Source organism: Solea solea, chromosome 9, assembly GCF_958295425.1.
Source record: "Solea solea chromosome 9, fSolSol10.1, whole genome shotgun sequence".
Lineage (NCBI taxonomy): Eukaryota > Metazoa > Chordata > Actinopteri > Pleuronectiformes > Soleidae > Solea > Solea solea.
The window spans coordinates 13,703,917-13,719,141 of record NC_081142.1 but is presented as its reverse complement, the minus strand read 5'-3'; the positions used below and the strand labels follow the sequence as shown (position 1 = coordinate 13,719,141).

Genomic DNA, 15,225 nt, shown 5'->3' with positions numbered 1-15,225 from the left:
TCACAGTGAGTCTCTATATTTCATCGGGAAAGATTTTGTGCTCTGAACTGAGTATTTCATCAACCAGCAGTGGTTGATAAAGCGGCAGTTGTGCCTCCCACACGAGACTAAAGGCCGCCATCTAGTGGACATAAACAGTGAAGACTTCACGTGATTTGGAGTGGACATTAGTCATCACAGCTGCCACATTCAAGCACTTATCAAGTAACATTTCGGAGGAATATTAGTTTTTTGTTAAAGAAAAATCAGTGTAAGCTAATGTAGAACACTTACAATTGCATTTAATATTTTTTTCCCGTATAGCGGATGTCACGTGATTCGGTTTCTATGGGCCGCCATGTTGGCAGCCTCAAACGCGGCTAAAATGAACGGGACCGTTGCTGGATTAAATTTGTTTAAGAGTTCACTGCGCACTTTAAATCTACGGATATCGATTGGTGTATCGCAAAACTTGACAGACTGAATATATCTCACCCTTATAATGCCCCCGGCGTACCTTTTTATGAGTTTAGACAAGGCCAGAACTTCCCGATTAATTTCACTCAATCTTAGTCCAGAGAGTCACTGAAAGTTTACATGAGGGGGTACAAATGTACATAATCTGGTTTTGTGACAAACCTTCAACTCTGGAGTCTACCGGTTAAAGATAGCGTTGCTGTCACTGGAAGGGTAAGTGTGACGTTAGCATAACATTAGCATTAGCAACGGGCAGTGTAATGTAAATAGTTGCTGTGTTAATGTTGCTGTGCAGACGTGTGTGTCAGTTACGGTGAGTCCATTATTTACTGCAACATGATTTGCTTGTGTTTGTTTCTATCGCTCCATTTTGCTGAAAGTACGTTTCATATCAGTGATTCACCTCTACCTGGTCTGTGGGGATCCGGTTGAAATGTCCCCCCGATAGCCTGTTAGCCTGTCTCAGACTGTTCTGGCATCCTAGGGCACAATAACGATCGACAATGTTCACTTTTATGGTGAAAACATACTGCGAAGTGACACGTTTTCTGACAGTCTGCCTGTGCCTGACTGTGACGTCATCCTTACTTGTCAAAACTACAGTTTTTCGAGATATCTACAAATGAATTTATGAAAACTTAATTCTAGGTATCTAAAAAAGGACAATGTGGATATTTTCAATTGAGGATGATTAAATATATTTTTAACTTGAATTAGTCATGAACTTCAACTTACTAGTGATAATCGACAATGTCTACTGATTAAATGTTAAAACTGCTTGCCATATGAACCACTTCCTGCCAGAGGGCGTGTCAGAGGTATTACCTTGGTTGTTTGACGTCACCTAGCAGAGCTCTATGGCCACCAGTGGCATAACAAATGATTAGGTTTTAGGGTTGTAATGTCTAGTGGTGGGCCATTTGGTTGGTGTAGTGGTTAGCACTCTAGCCTTTGTGCGTAGGAACAAGGGCCTTTCTGCACGGAGTTGGTATGTTCCCCCGTGTGTGTGGGTTTTTCTCTCTGGTTTTCCTCCCACAGTCCAAAAACGTGCAGATTTGGGGATAAGGCAAAGTGGACACTCTAAATTGACAGACAAAAAAACCATCCACTCTCACACCTACTATGTGGTTTGTTCCTGTGATGGACTGGCAAACTTCAGGGTGTACCCCCTCGTGACCCTCGTGTGAAGGATAAAGCAGTAGAAGATGAATGAATGAATTCTAGTGATAAACTAGAGTGTAAACTAGCCTTGAGAATCTCCACCTTGGCTGATATATGGAGTTACCTGATCTGATCTGCCATTAACCAAATGCATTAAAGGTGCTTTCTAAACGTTATTTAAGGAATACTAGTGAATCAGTCAGTCTGTTTTGCATTGAAACCACACAGAAGTTTATGATTTCACTTTATTTCATTCTCGGTGCTTAACACCAACTACAATGTCCCTGGCAACAGGTAATACGTGTGTTCATTCTGTTCAGATGTCAGCATTATTTGCAGGAGCAGGTTCTGCAGTGCTTCTTTGGTAAGCACACAGCTGTAACACACCTGAAAGAAAATGGAGCAAGATTTTTAGTTTCATAAAGTTGCCAGTGTGTAGTCACATGATGCTGGAGTTTACAATAAATACCTGCTGTAAAAGCCAGTATGATGGCCACCCAACCAATGATGTAGGACCAGGAAAAGCGCCAGTCCATGAAGCGTTTGCCAAAGAAAGTGACAGTTACGCCGGTGTAAATTGCCAAAGCTAGCAGAGCAAGAAAACCTGAGAACAGATATTAACATGGTAAAATCTCCACTGAGTGAGGATAGAAAAAAGAAGCTCTGAGGTCAACACTAAATAATTAAAATCTAAATTTGAAATCTATAGAGCAAATTGCAAATACTATTAGAACTGACTTTATGTTAATACCTGATGGGTTTACTACAGAGTCAAACCACCAGGTTGCCCTGACATTCTGTGCGTTACCTGACAGCACCAGGGCGATGCCGCCTGTGCGCACCCTCCTGCTCTTGGTGCCGTTGGTGAAGATGCTGAGGCCCAGCACAACACCTGCCAAACAGCTCAGCACTGACAGCAACATGAAGGCCCGTGTGGCATCCCAGAAAGCTGCACATAGAGAGGCAAGGATTCTACATTTTATAACTATAAATGATTGTGCTGTTATGATTCATAGAATAACACTGTGTTGGTCACTTGGCAGCTTTTCCCTGCCTCTGGAACACTCACCTACAGTTACGGTGTGGGCATGGCATTTGTGGTTAATGCAGAATCTCCAAAGCCCCTGATTGGCTGAGCTCCCAGAGTAACGATACTGCATCCAAAAATCTGTTGCCGTAGAAACAATGAGAAGTACAAGGGTGGCGACACCGCAGAGTGTGCCTCCTCCTGCTAAAGTATACAGCATGGTGGAGAAGCCAGGGGAAACGATGTCCTCCTGAATGTCCAGAAACAGTTCAGAGAAAAGAAGACAGAGAGAGAAAACGTACACAATTCACTGACACAGTTGCTCTGAACAGTTTACTACAATTTACTGAATGAAGTTAGCAGTGTACATTTTCAACTCTAAATCCCCAACCTGTTTTAAAGACTTTTTATTCTTATACACAAAAAAAGAATTGCTTTTTATTTGCCTGTGTGACAATGGCTTGCCTAACTGGCAGTTCAGTGCCATTGTTCACCACTAATTCCCCTGCGTGAACCACAAACTAATCTTCTACTTCTGAACAACTGAACAGTCAGCACTGTCACTCTGTCAACCAGCCAGCAAGCCAAAGTGAAGTCATACATTCATTTCTACTCCTGTTTTTCTCCCTGCAGATCATCATAACCCCCATATTATATAAGCGCATTCAACTTAGACCGACATTGTCATGACAACATTGCTGATATTTTGTCTAGCAACATGAACATCTAAGTCTCAGGTCTGGTTTATTAGCTGCGTGGATAATTTCCCCAGCAAAACAACAGACATATCTCCACTTTGCCTCAGTAGTACTTGTCCCAAAAAACAGTTGATTTTTAAGAAAAAAAAGTATTATCCTGGCAGTGCAGTAAATACAGGTCCTGTGTCTCATTTTCCTGATACCTCTGGGTTGGCTGGTGTCTCTCCAGTGTAGCTGGCTGTTAACAATGTGCACATCCTTTTTAAGCCCCGAACCCCTCGCTCTCATTGTGCACTTCACAAAAGAGCGAATGATCGAGGGCATCATGTGAGAGATGGTAAATCCTTTGCTTCTGTGGGCCACCCCACACCCTAACCTACCCAACCCCAACTGCCATCATCTCTCGATCTCTCTAAACTCTTGGGTCATCTTCTCTCTCGCCTGGTGCTTTCTTATTCTTTTTCTTTCTTCAGTAGCTTTTTCAAAAACAGCTTAATTAAGTCAGCAGAAAGCAAGCATTATGCATCCCACCTCTGTGCACCAAGCGGTATAACATACTTTTATATAAAAGCCAAATGCAACCATTTCTACCTGGCAAAACAACTCTAAATGACAGAGACATGGATGCAAAGTCTAACTTCAAAATACCTTTATTTTATTAAAAAGCAAGAACATATTTTATTATTTTTAACAGTGTGAAATTCAGTGACCACTATGCAATCATTACACATTCACGTTTGTGACTTAAAGACTTGTGACCATCCCATCTCCTCTCACATGCATGAGGTTTCTGAGTAGGTGATGGGTTAAAGTCTGTGATGGGACTGGATTTGTCTTTTCACTCTGTGCAGTCTAGTCTAGCAGCATTTCTACATTTAAAGTGCATCATAACCACTGTCTATAGCAACTTTAACCATTTATACTTTTTATTTTGTATTGGCTGTGGTTGCGACACTTATAATATTCTTTTGTTCACTACAGAAATGTCAAACCTGAACATGCTATATTTTCAACCTTTGTATAAAGCATCCTCCAAATTTTACAATAAAAAAATGGAGGGAAAACACTTTTAAACAGGTGCCTAGTGGCTGATCATTTCCTGCAAGACAGTGCCATTGCAAAAATGTATACATTAAAGGCATGTGATTAAGATAAAGCAGCAAATAAATGAACAATTCAAGCTCTGTCTATAAATGTTACAAAAAAAGGCACATTATGATGTGCATAACCGAAGTGGCTTGTGTCAGTCCAGGTCACTGTTACCTCTGAGGTGAGCTGTGACAATGACTGAATTACATGAGAGAGAGAGAGAGTTGACATTTTTTGAAAATAGACTAACTTAATTGAAAGTGTGCTTACAGTGAATGTACTCATGCCCTTTTGAATACAGGCATTTTCAGTCGTCTCTAAATCCTAAATACATCTTTGCCATTTCATCTTTATGTACTACTTACAAAGCTAAAAGCAGGAAGGTATTAAACACACACACACACACACACACACACGTTTGTGTATAGAGCTCCTGTAGCTGACGTCACACAGTCCCATCATCCAACACGTCAACACCATAAAACACACTCTAAGCAAGCAGAGAAGAGTGATGAGTGATGAGAACCTGCAGGCAACAGATTCCATGTGTGTAGTGATCATATCATTGCATCAGGAACGGAATCCAATGTTATCCAACTTTTAACCCAATTTTTGGTTCTTTTACATGGTTTTGGTGAAGGAATTTATCAAATATATCAGAATACTGCAGGTTTGTAATGTCCTCTCTGATTGTTTCCATACTCGTGAAGAGCTCCAAGGGATATTGTAAGCATTGCATATATTCAGTTTGTCAAGTTCAACGATATATTGCTCTATCTATGTGGATTTAAAGTGCACAGTGAACTCTGATGGCTTGACACTGGCGCCGTTTATTTGAGCAGAAGCTTTGCCTCCCACCACGGTGGTGTAAACAAACATGTCATCCAGCATTCTATACACGTACGCAGTTAATATTTTAGTACTTCAGTGGAAAGTACAGACTAATGTTTGTGAAGTGACTTAATGTCATGGCTCATGCTTCTGGTAATGTTCACACAGACACACACACATGTACACACATACATATATACAGTATGCACACCTTACACACACCTTTAAACTGAGCCACATACATAGATCCTAATATATATATGAATAAACTGATTGAACACACACAAACACACCTCACAACGGTAAGTGATCCCACACTGGGTTGTTTGTGAACACTGTTGTGCTTGCTGCTGCTGCTGCTTCTAACCAGTGTTTCTCTCCTGGACTTTTAGGAACCTGTAGCCCAGAGGACGACAGTTTTATCTGCAGATGAGGAAAGGAAGGTCCCATCATGGGGGTGCCACCTGCACTGGATCACCTTGTCCCAGTGTTCCCCTGCCACTGTCTGAGGGAGGGGCTTTGTTAGATCACCTGGGGTCAGAGAAAGGAAAAATAAGTAACAAGGGGACAGCGTACAGTGCAATCAATACCCACTGGCAACACTGGGTAGTCAATACTTCTGAGGTATTGACTGAATATCGTATTTCCCCTGTATCGCCTCATATTGAAAGATATCAATTTGGGTACCTTGTCATTCATCATTGTTTGATGAATGAAAGTACATCTATAACACAGAAAATAAATATGAGAGCAGAAAGTTGCTCTGTGTTTGACTGCCAGCTAAAACTAAAGAATTATGTGTCGTGTAATATTTCAATTAATTAAATAAAAAATAACGCTCAGCAATTGGAATTGAAGTCCAGATATCGATACTGATAACATGTCAAAATGTTTTAAACAATATCCAACCCTACTGAACTGTAAGTGTAGAAATTAAATTCAATCATTATTGTGCTCTGTTTGTGTGTGTTGCAGTTGCTGCTACCTTGCAGGTCACTGATGATTATTTTGTTGTCATACGAGCCGGTCAGAAGATGATGGGCTCCTGGCGAGAATCGCACGGAGCGTATGTCGCTGCTGTGGGGACGGTACGTCTGCACTATGCGTCCTCCTCTTATGTCGTACAACAAACAGGTACTGTCCTCCTGACCGGTGGCAAGCAGGCGGCCACTGGGATCCACTGCTACTGAAGCAACTGCACTGCCTGCGTGAGACGGTGTGAAAACACGGGACACCTTTGCTGTGATTTGGTGCCACTTGGGACGTCTAGTTTGCCTCAGTGAAGAGCCACGTGTAGATTTAAATACAAACAAAACAATCGAACAAACAAAAATGTAGGTGCAGATCATTAAACATCGATCCGGATACATTAAAAATCCTTTTTTAAAGGTCCACTGTATAATAAGAATTACTGACATCTAGTGGTGAGACTGCAGACTGTAAAGGATTCCTCCGTTTACCTCTCTCTTTCCCAAGCATATCAGGGAACTAACAACAGAGGCCTTCGTATACCAGAAAGACTGTATACACCATCCTTCTCCTCCCTCTTTTTTTTGTTTATGCATCTTCATTTGCATAGAAGCTTCTGCTTCAAAATGCAACATGCATGTTGATTCAGGCTGAAGCAAGTCATCTCAAAATTGCTACCTCTGTCAAGCAAAGCTCTTGCCTAATTTTAAAGCAATAATACATTATATACATTTTCTGCCAATAAAGCCCACCTACATGTTATGCAGTGGACCTTTAAAACGGTTTTACTTTCTTCTTATCTGAATATTTCTGAATGGGGAAAGAAGACTGCATTTTTCTTACTACTGTCCACCAAAATGTGTATTATGTATTCAAAAAATATTTATAGAAAGAAGACATTTCTACTATGATTAATAAGGAAAAGGTGATTTTTCTTCTTCAGAACTATTTGTCTGAAAATGTTCAAAGGAGCTGTATTTGAGAATGTAAATGTCAAGTTGCTTTCAGAGCTTCTCCCGACCAGGAAAAAGCTCTAAATAATTCACAGCAAGTAACTGTGCGAGGGTCTAGCCCCTCTGACCCAAACATCTCCAGCTGAGGAGAAATCTACAGGAAAATACTATAAATAATATACAGTGAAGTTGTAGCGGTACGCGATGAGAGCCATGACATGACTCACCTGAGCCGTGCAGAGTTGTGCCTACCACCCGCACACAGCTGGGCACCCGAAGGTCCCAGAAACGAACCGTCTTGTCCTGCGAGCCGGAGGCGATCATCCACCCTCCCCATGTGTACAGAGTCAGAACGTGGCCTGTTCCAACAAATATGAGTACGTTTTGCATACATGGCATATCTTTACATTTTAAATACCCCGTTTGCATAACACTTTTATGCTGGAAGATTAAACTCGGACGGGGTTTACAGCTGTGTACATATTGTAAACTGATGACTGTGTTCCCTCAGGTCTGTTTCTTCTACATACCAGTGTGTCCGCTCAGTGCGTGAAGGCCTTGTCCTCTCTGACAGTCGGTTGTGTAGATGTTGCAGTCTCCCGCACCAGCGCTGATCAGAATGGATCCTCCACTCTCGGGACCCTCCAAGAAGGCCAGGTCTCTGATGGTGCCATCGTGCATGCTGAACTCCAGGTCTGGGCCTGAATCACAATCACAGAAACACAGAAATTAGAACCAAATTCAACATTTAGAGAGATGAAAGTCTTTCATAAATTATTCTGCTTTAACTTGTGTGTTTTTTAAGGAGCACAACTCAAACGCGTTAAAATGTTACCTGTGGCATTGCAGCTGTCTGCATTGAAAGGCAGGACTTTGACATATTTATCATTGGAGCCAGTGGCCAGCAGTTGTCCACAGTGGCTCCAGGCTACACAGTAGATTGAGCCCTTGTGGTGTTTGTTTCGCCGGAAGCGCACAACTGGCTGCTTAACTGTACCGGAGCTACTAGAGGAAGGAAGAAAATACAAATACAAATGGATTTATGACTGAGGGAAGGAAAGTCTTTCATGTTTGTGAAGGAAATTGGAGACTGAACACTTTTTTCTTACTCGATAGTCAACATTGTTTGGTCACACTGAGAAGTGGTGTTTTAAATCCAAAGTGTGGTCACACCAAATATTGATTTGATTTAGGTTTTAATGTTTTACTGCACTTATGAAAAATTAATATAAATATAACTGGCATTACACAAACCTGGTGAGGATCAAAAGAAATTACAAAAAGCTTATATCAGGGATGGGAATCAGCAAAAGCATTTTAGCTGAGTCATGTTTGGGCTGTGTATTTCTTCGTATTGGGAGAACAATATTTGTTACACAGTTGTATATTATATCTTCGAAATGACTCCGCACAAATGTGTTGTTAACAGCTTTATAGTTAGTTATAGGTCTAAAATTACTGTTTCGGAATGATATCAGGATCGGTAGATTCCTGAGTTTGTGATATCGGTATCAGACGCAGAAATGTGGTATCGTCCCATCCCTAGCTTATATTCTCTTAATACTTGTGTCGACATCATTATCTGTGATTCCAGTACAAATTTAAACCCTAAAACTTAATTTTCGAGGTCTGCAAGGTGAGGAATACCACTCTAATACCAGTAAATGAGTAACAATTGTGCTTTGCTTTGAAACTCTATGTAGAGTACGTCATTTTTCTATACGTACAGAATGTGTTGCACGTACTATACCTGGTAGGCAGGGTCTCTGGGTAGGCGCAGACTCTCAGGGTTTTTGAATTGGAGCCGACAGCATAGAGAGCTCCTGAAGGGTGGAAGGCCACTGCACGCACTGCCTGTGTGTCCTCGAGCTGGCTCACTTTAAAATACTGTGTTTTGGATTTCCCCAGCTATATGGGTGAAGATCAGACAACATTCGCCACGTCATCTTCACTCATGTTCATGTAGTAAAATATTCTAGGATTTACTACACTAGTCGTCACGTGGAACGTTAAGCAGTATAGAAACATTAAAAAGTAAAACAGACACAGACTGACATCTTAACTAGGGTGTTTAGTCGATGGTTTGTTGTACCTCTTGTGGGCTGCGTGTCGTAGTGCAGCCTGAATCGTCTTGCGGCGTGGGACACGATGCTCTGATCCTCTCGGCACTGATGTTCACAGCACACGCCCACACGAACATGAAGAGATGAATTAATTAACCAACATCTGACAACGTGGCACATGGCATTTCAATCAGAGATGGTTCAGAGTAAAATGCCTATTTTATGTCAATAGAGAAACCTTTATACACTCATTGCCACTGTATTAGGTACACTGGCACAACTGCAACTTTGTTAATGCAAATATATAATCAGCCAATTACAGGGCAGCAAGTCAATGCATGAAGGCATGGAGGCATGTAGGTGTGGTTAATGCAACACTGCTGAAATTCAAACCAGGCATCAGAATGAAGAGAACATTTCATTTTATTGACTTTGGTGCCAGGCATGCTGGTCTAAGTGGTTCAGAAACTGCTGATCGACCAGCATTTTCACACACAACCATCTCTAGGGTTTAAAGAGAATGGTCAGATAAACAGAAAAAATCCAGTCAGCAGCAGTTCTCTGGGTGAAAATGCCATGTCGCTGCCAGAGGTCATTTGAGAAAGGCCAGACTGATTTGAAATGAAAGGAAACACACAACATGTGGAGTCTTGAAGCAGATAAGCTACAGCAGCAGAATATCACCCCGGGTTCCAATCCTGCTACTTTACCAAGTGTCCTCTGTACCTCTGTAAGCATGACTAGTCCTAATTATACTGGCCTTTATTAATAATAATAATAATAATAATAATAATAATAATCGAACAATAATAATAATAGTAGCTGATAAACAGACTTGTTACCTGTGACTGACAGGAACTGGAGACTCGCTGAGGGAAGGCAAGTCGTGGCTGCCGGTCCTTAATGGAGTGCTGCTGCTCACACCACCATGCTTGTCCCTCTGCAGCCCGGTGTCTGGAGTATGGCCAGTGTTGGTCGTCTGAGGACTAGAGACACTGTCGTTTCCTGCCAGTCCGTTACACTGCTGGCCCAGATGTGTCATCACCTCGTCTCCTCTGTGGTCAATACCCACATTCATCTCCTCCAACTTCTGAATGGACCTAGACCAAAAAAAAGGGGGCCCTGAGGTTAAATTATATCCACTTAATCACTGAAATCTTCACTCTGGCTTCCTCACCTGCTGAGAAAGGTCTCTGTGAGGTTGTGTTTGGCTCCATCTTGTGGCTTCACTCCTCCCTCCAGCAGCATCTGCTGGTAAAGCTGCCTCTGCTGCTGCTTCTGTTCCAGATGTTGCTGCACACGGAGGCGCTGCCTGTAAAACTCCTGTATGTGCTCAGTGGAGTCACCAGGCTGTACAAATACACATAAAGACAACAAACAAACAAGAGGCAAAGAGACACTGACGTAAAAACAATATTATGTAGAGCAAGAATTTGACAGTATTTACAGGATTTATTTGACCTCTCAGTATTCTCTGCTTTAAAGCTTGGCAGTACTCAATGCTACATTCATACACATATTATAACAGACAAACTCTCTCCCAGGAGTCACTGCTGTTAGTCGCACGCACGCACAGGTTTTCATTCATAGTGAGGACCCTCATAGACATGATGCATTCCCTACCCCCTTACCTTAACCATCACAACTAAATGCCTAACTCTAGCCTAAACCCAATTCTAACCCTGACCCTAAAACCAGGTCTTAACCCTGAAAAAGTCATTTATTTTATGGTTTATAGGATTTTTCGTCCTCTCAAAGCCACAAATACAATTTTTCCTAACTTTAACCTAACCCCAACTCAAATCTTAGCCCTGAACTTAACCGGTTCCTTAGAAATGAGGTTCTGTCTCATTAGGATCAGGTTTTGTTCTTTTGAGGACTATTGATCCTGACAAGGTCAATGTTTATGTTACAAAATGTCATAAAGAGGCAACAAAATCAAGAACACACACACGCACAGTAATCCATTCTCAAGTGAATTCTCCTCTCGATAGGACCTGGGCTGCATAAAGATGAGCAATCATGGAGGTAGCACCAAATCAAATCATATTATGAGCCTTCTCTGTCCATGACCTCCACTATTGGGACAGGGTCATCAGAAGTACCCCAGTGTCCACTTGACAGGTGTGATAGACAACTGGGGAAGGATATATGAAATGTGGTTGAAGAGGGCTCAGGGGTATATGCATTTCAATTCTCCTAAATTGAAGACTATGGAGGAAAAACAAACTCAAAACGGTGAGTTTGATTCACTCCATATATGAAAAGTCTATGTAAACCACTGTTCCAAACCTTTTTCTTACCTCGTTTGTTTCTGTGCTGCAGGGCGGCCCACCATCTTTTCCAGGAGTCAGGGGTGTGCGTGTGATGTTGGGACCATCCAGTCTTTGTGGCTGCTTCCTGTGTCAATTCACAACCATTTATATGAATGCAATGGATTTAAAGAGAAGGAAACTGTAAAACAAAAGCATGGGTTTACTGTGAGTTTATTCATTGGGTCCTGCAGGTGGAGCCAGAGAGAGTCTGGAAACTAGTTCTGAATAATAAATTCTCACACCAGCTTTTTAATAGTGTAGCTGCTAATTCCCTGCTTGCAAGAGATAAAATAAAAGAGACAAGGCCTTTATGTGGTTTATGGGTTTCTTGATGAAGTTAATAGATGTGATGGTTTTCTTTTTTTCAGTGGCCGAGAAACGGATGAGAAAGAGAGGGAAGACATTACTAAACTGTAAAGCTCTGACTCATCACTGCGAGTTAAACTCAAAAGGTGGGTTGACCGTTTTATTTTGTTTTTATTTATTATATTTGTTTTTATTGTGTTTTATTGTATGGCTGTTACTTTTATCCATGTTTTATGTTATTTAATTTTAGTTAGGGTTTTTTTGTAGACATAAATTAGCTATTTTATTACCTTGTGTGAGTTTTTATGTCTTTTATTTATTATTTTGTACAGCACTTTGGTCCACTGGGGTTGTTTTAAAGTGCTTTACAAATACAAGTTGGATTGGATTGGATGAGCGTGTTATGCAAAATGTTTATTTGAGGAATTCAGTTTGTATCATAGTGTTTTATTTGTGCTGCAGTCCGTCTTTGCCAGGTCTCCCAAGTCATAATTTCACTTGATTTTTTTCCAAGTTAAATAAAGGTTTCCTAAAAAATAAATACATCTTAAAAAGGAAAAAAAAATGCTATTTTAGCTTGGACATCCATGAAAAACAATATTTCTATTAACAATTTAGGTCCAGTTAAAATTTCATTTGAGTTACAGATGTCCACAGAAACCTACGTTGTGATTAAGAAACAATTGAATATTTTTCCTTTTAGAAAGCTTCTATGTAAGATTTTGAATGAGGAGTCCCAGTGGTGTACACAGGAGTGTAGTAGTTCATGATTACACTGTATCCATCCACCTACAGCTGCAGCACAGTATGTCTTTGCGCAGCACTGTGGGACATGACGGCTGAGGCAATACATCTCATGTTAAACTAGGGCTAAAGGGATTAATTGAGCTACAGCTCACGCTATACAATGAGATCTACCGCTGACTTTACTGCATTAGGTTGCAGATGCAAATAAGGCTTAGAAAAACAGCTTGTTGAAAGAAAAAAATAAAGCTTGGTATAATAGCCAACATAACAATACAGTCATACAGGTGAATAATCGCTTTGTAAAATAAGGTTTTGTTATGTCCCACTTTTCCTCCAGCTTACCTCTCAGGCGAATCGTCTTGCTGATGCACATTATTCTCCACCAGGCTCCGACTGAGAGTAGACTTCACGTTGGCCTCCATGCCTCTCTTGTCCTGTGCGGCCAGACCGTGGGACAGGCCGTCCAGAGCTGGATTGAGAGATCTGGACATGTAGGTATCGGCTGAATGAGGCCTGTGGCGAAAGGGTGAGGCAGGGCAGGGAGACAGGCGGTTGATTATTGGAGTCAGGAGGTCGGCGTGGCCCGCCTTGCTGGGCTTCACCAGCCGGTCCACGTGGATGTTGAGGGTCTGCTGCTGGAAGGCGCAGGAGAAGGCACCTGGAGTGAGGTTCTGCAGCCAGGAGAGCAGCGACAAATCCACTTCATCACAGCCGTTCCCACAGAGCAGATCCACGCCGAGCAGCACCTCCCCCTCTGTGATTTCCTCTCCAGTCGCTTTACTCTAGGAAAAAACAGACAATGGCACAGTGGTTAGCACTGTTGCCTCACAGCAAGAAGGTGCTGGGTTCGATTTCCAGTCTGGGACTTGTCTGTGTGCAGACATGACACATACTAGGCTTTGTGTGACATTTGGTGTTTTTTTAATTGTATATGGGTTGTTTTTTTTAACCAGTATTGGACCAATACTGATACTGAATATCATATTAACTCATTCCCACCTCAAACTGTTTCAATTTTCTAGAATGATAAGTGAATTTCAGGGTGCAGTGGCACCTGCTAGTTCTATAAACCTTCAAATGAGAACATGTAGAAAAATGCTTTCAGAGTCATATTACCTGACAAAACTCGACACAGCACTCATAAAGGATCCCTTTAATGAGCAGTTGGAAGAGGCGATTCCCACTCGCCCTGAAGCCTGCCTCACTCAGCTTCCTGTCCGCAGGAATGAACTCGGCAACCATAATGCAGGCTTCTTCAAAGCAGTGGACACGCGCGGTGCTTGGGTTCCAGTCTTTGAACTCCGCGTGGTGGGTGAGGCGAGGCAGGGTGAGGAGAAGACACAACTTGCTGTAGTCATCCTTAGACGGGCAGAGGTCCTCCAGGTTGTGGAGACACTTGACCGCCTCCTGCATGGTGAGCTCTAGCTGTAAAAAAGTACAGATGATTTGTCATTGTATGGTTGTGTTAATGTCTTTTTTTCCCCTGACTGAGGTCTGTTTTTGTGGAAAGAAGTGTCCTGGAACAAACAAACCAAGAAAGATTGTTTTGAACCAGGGTTAACAGACAGTTAAACAAATATTCATCTGTGGTTTTCATTCCAGTTTAATCAGAAAAAAACTGGAGCAGAGATATTGTATTAGAATGCTGTTTAAGGGGCATTTTTCAGTATTAGGTTTCCAAGATTAGGGCCTAGTCTGAAATGATATGCATACTTTAGTTTTTAAAAGTCATGTACAGTATACATACATTCTGAGGATCCTCGGCTGCAGACATGGCATTGTTTACACAGAGAGCTTCCAGAAACTTCTGCTTCAGAACGATGTAGCGGAACCTGGAAACACCGTTTTCTGTGTTAAAACATACACTTTAATGGGTTTGGCAATTTAATAAGCATGTTATTTTCTTAGGCGAGTAGTAAAACTCTTCTGAGTTGAGTGTTTGTTGACTGGGACAAAACAAGGCTTGTAAGATAGATGGTAAAATCGTGCCGGTCTAGCATTGAGGAAATGTCTCAATATTAAGTCAAAAAGACACTCCCTGTGCAAAGATGATTAAGATTTAGATGTCCTTGTTATTTGTCTCACCTTTTCTTGTCAAATGTGTCCATTCCTTCCAGAGGTTGAATGAACTGCATCACTTCATCCCATTGGCCGTCCAGAATCAGCTGCCTGTTAAAACCAGCAGAAGGTCAGTTATCGGTGTTCAAGGTTCTAGTCACGGTGGCACTATTTTAGTGAGTCAAACTTCTGCACAGTCACAACAATATACATTCTGTATATAAGTTACTGAAACAGCAGAAAGCCTAATGGTGGAAAAGTGACTTGGGAGACTGAGAAGTCAGTGAATCCATATCCTGACCAACATTTCTCGTGTACTTGGGCTTTGTTCCAAACAAATGTAAAAGTCTCTCTTCTGCCGTGTGATTTATTGTGTTGTACCTGAGAAAAAGCATGTCATCAGAGTAAAGTCCATTAATGACGCCGCCCTCCTTCTCTAAGGCTAGCATGCTGATGTGCAGCTTCCTGGAGTTGAGGAAATCCAGGATCAGCTTGATCACCTCCGCCTCCTTGATGTTGATCGTCTCGTCCGCTGTCATGGTTACAGGTGAG

General features: G+C 41.7%; 2 protein-coding genes and 1 long non-coding RNA gene across 7 annotated transcripts in view; 1 reads left to right on the top strand and 2 right to left on the bottom strand.

Moving 5' to 3' along the window:
- Window positions 1-359: 359 nt before the first annotated feature.
- Window positions 360-15,225, top strand: part of LOC131465966 (uncharacterized) — a 26,614-nt gene continuing 11,748 nt past the window's right edge. For 2 of the 4 annotated variants that reach the window (XR_009241358.1, XR_009241361.1), the window contains exons 1-9: window positions 5,648-5,886; window positions 6,238-7,561; window positions 7,696-7,877; window positions 10,103-11,485; window positions 11,573-11,727; window positions 11,931-12,014; window positions 12,953-14,029; window positions 14,733-14,803; window positions 15,115-15,220. This is a non-coding gene — a long non-coding RNA (uncharacterized LOC131465966). Of the gene's footprint in view, window positions 670-5,647; window positions 5,887-6,237; window positions 7,562-7,695; window positions 7,878-10,102; window positions 11,486-11,572; window positions 11,728-11,930; window positions 12,015-12,952; window positions 14,030-14,732; window positions 14,804-15,114; window positions 15,221-15,225 lie in introns of those variants that run through there. The other 2 variants (XR_009241360.1, XR_009241359.1) reach the window with 2 other exon arrangements.
- Window positions 1,821-2,870, bottom strand: lim2.2 (lens intrinsic membrane protein 2.2). Its single transcript, XM_058638974.1, has 4 exons — window positions 2,687-2,870; window positions 2,426-2,566; window positions 2,087-2,221; window positions 1,821-2,004 (listed from the first exon to the last, which is right to left on the bottom strand). The coding sequence occupies exons 1-4, from the start codon at window positions 2,862-2,864 to the stop codon at window positions 1,934-1,936; spliced, it is 525 nt and encodes a 174-aa protein (XP_058494957.1). The 5' UTR covers window positions 2,865-2,870; the 3' UTR covers window positions 1,821-1,933.
- Window positions 5,648-15,212, bottom strand: LOC131465963 (WD repeat-containing protein 47-like). Of its 2 annotated transcripts, none has more exons than XM_058638965.1 (15): window positions 15,055-15,212; window positions 14,701-14,784; window positions 14,363-14,447; window positions 13,732-14,040; window positions 12,958-13,397; window positions 11,551-11,647; window positions 10,425-10,597; window positions 10,090-10,347; window positions 9,277-9,352; window positions 8,935-9,092; window positions 8,020-8,189; window positions 7,715-7,885; window positions 7,412-7,543; window positions 6,248-6,466; window positions 5,648-5,793 (listed from the first exon to the last, which is right to left on the bottom strand). In XM_058638965.1, the coding sequence occupies exons 1-15, from the start codon at window positions 15,210-15,212 to the stop codon at window positions 5,651-5,653; spliced, it is 2,673 nt and encodes an 890-aa protein (XP_058494948.1). In that variant the 3' UTR covers window positions 5,648-5,650. The 2 variants fall into 2 exon arrangements, with proteins under 2 accessions (XP_058494948.1, XP_058494949.1); XM_058638966.1 differs by having other exon boundaries at window positions 8,020-8,186.

What these genes read in the sequence shown, in the direction of transcription:
- LOC131465963 (XM_058638965.1), bottom strand. Translation starts at nt 15,212, where the DNA reads ATGACAGCGGACGAGACGATCAACATCAAGGAGGCGGAGGTGATCAAG. An exon ending in GACACATTTGACAAGAAAAG is followed by an intron (nt 14,448 to 14,700) that starts GTGAGACAAATA and finishes CGGTGTTTCCAG; the next exon opens with GTTCCGCTACATCGTTCTGA. An exon ending in CGACACGCAGCCCACAAGAG is followed by an intron (nt 9,093 to 9,276) that starts GTACAACAAACC and finishes TCACCCATATAG; the next exon opens with CTGGGGAAATCCAAAACACA.
- lim2.2 (XM_058638974.1), bottom strand. Translation starts at nt 2,864, where the DNA reads ATGCTGTATACTTTAGCAGGAGGAGGCACACTCTGCGGTGTCGCCACC. An exon ending in TGCCCACACCGTAACTGTAG is followed by an intron (nt 2,567 to 2,686) that starts GTGAGTGTTCCA and finishes CTCTATGTGCAG; the next exon opens with CTTTCTGGGATGCCACACGG. An exon ending in CATCGCCCTGGTGCTGTCAG is followed by an intron (nt 2,222 to 2,425) that starts GTAACGCACAGA and finishes ATCTGTTCTCAG; the next exon opens with GTTTTCTTGCTCTGCTAGCT.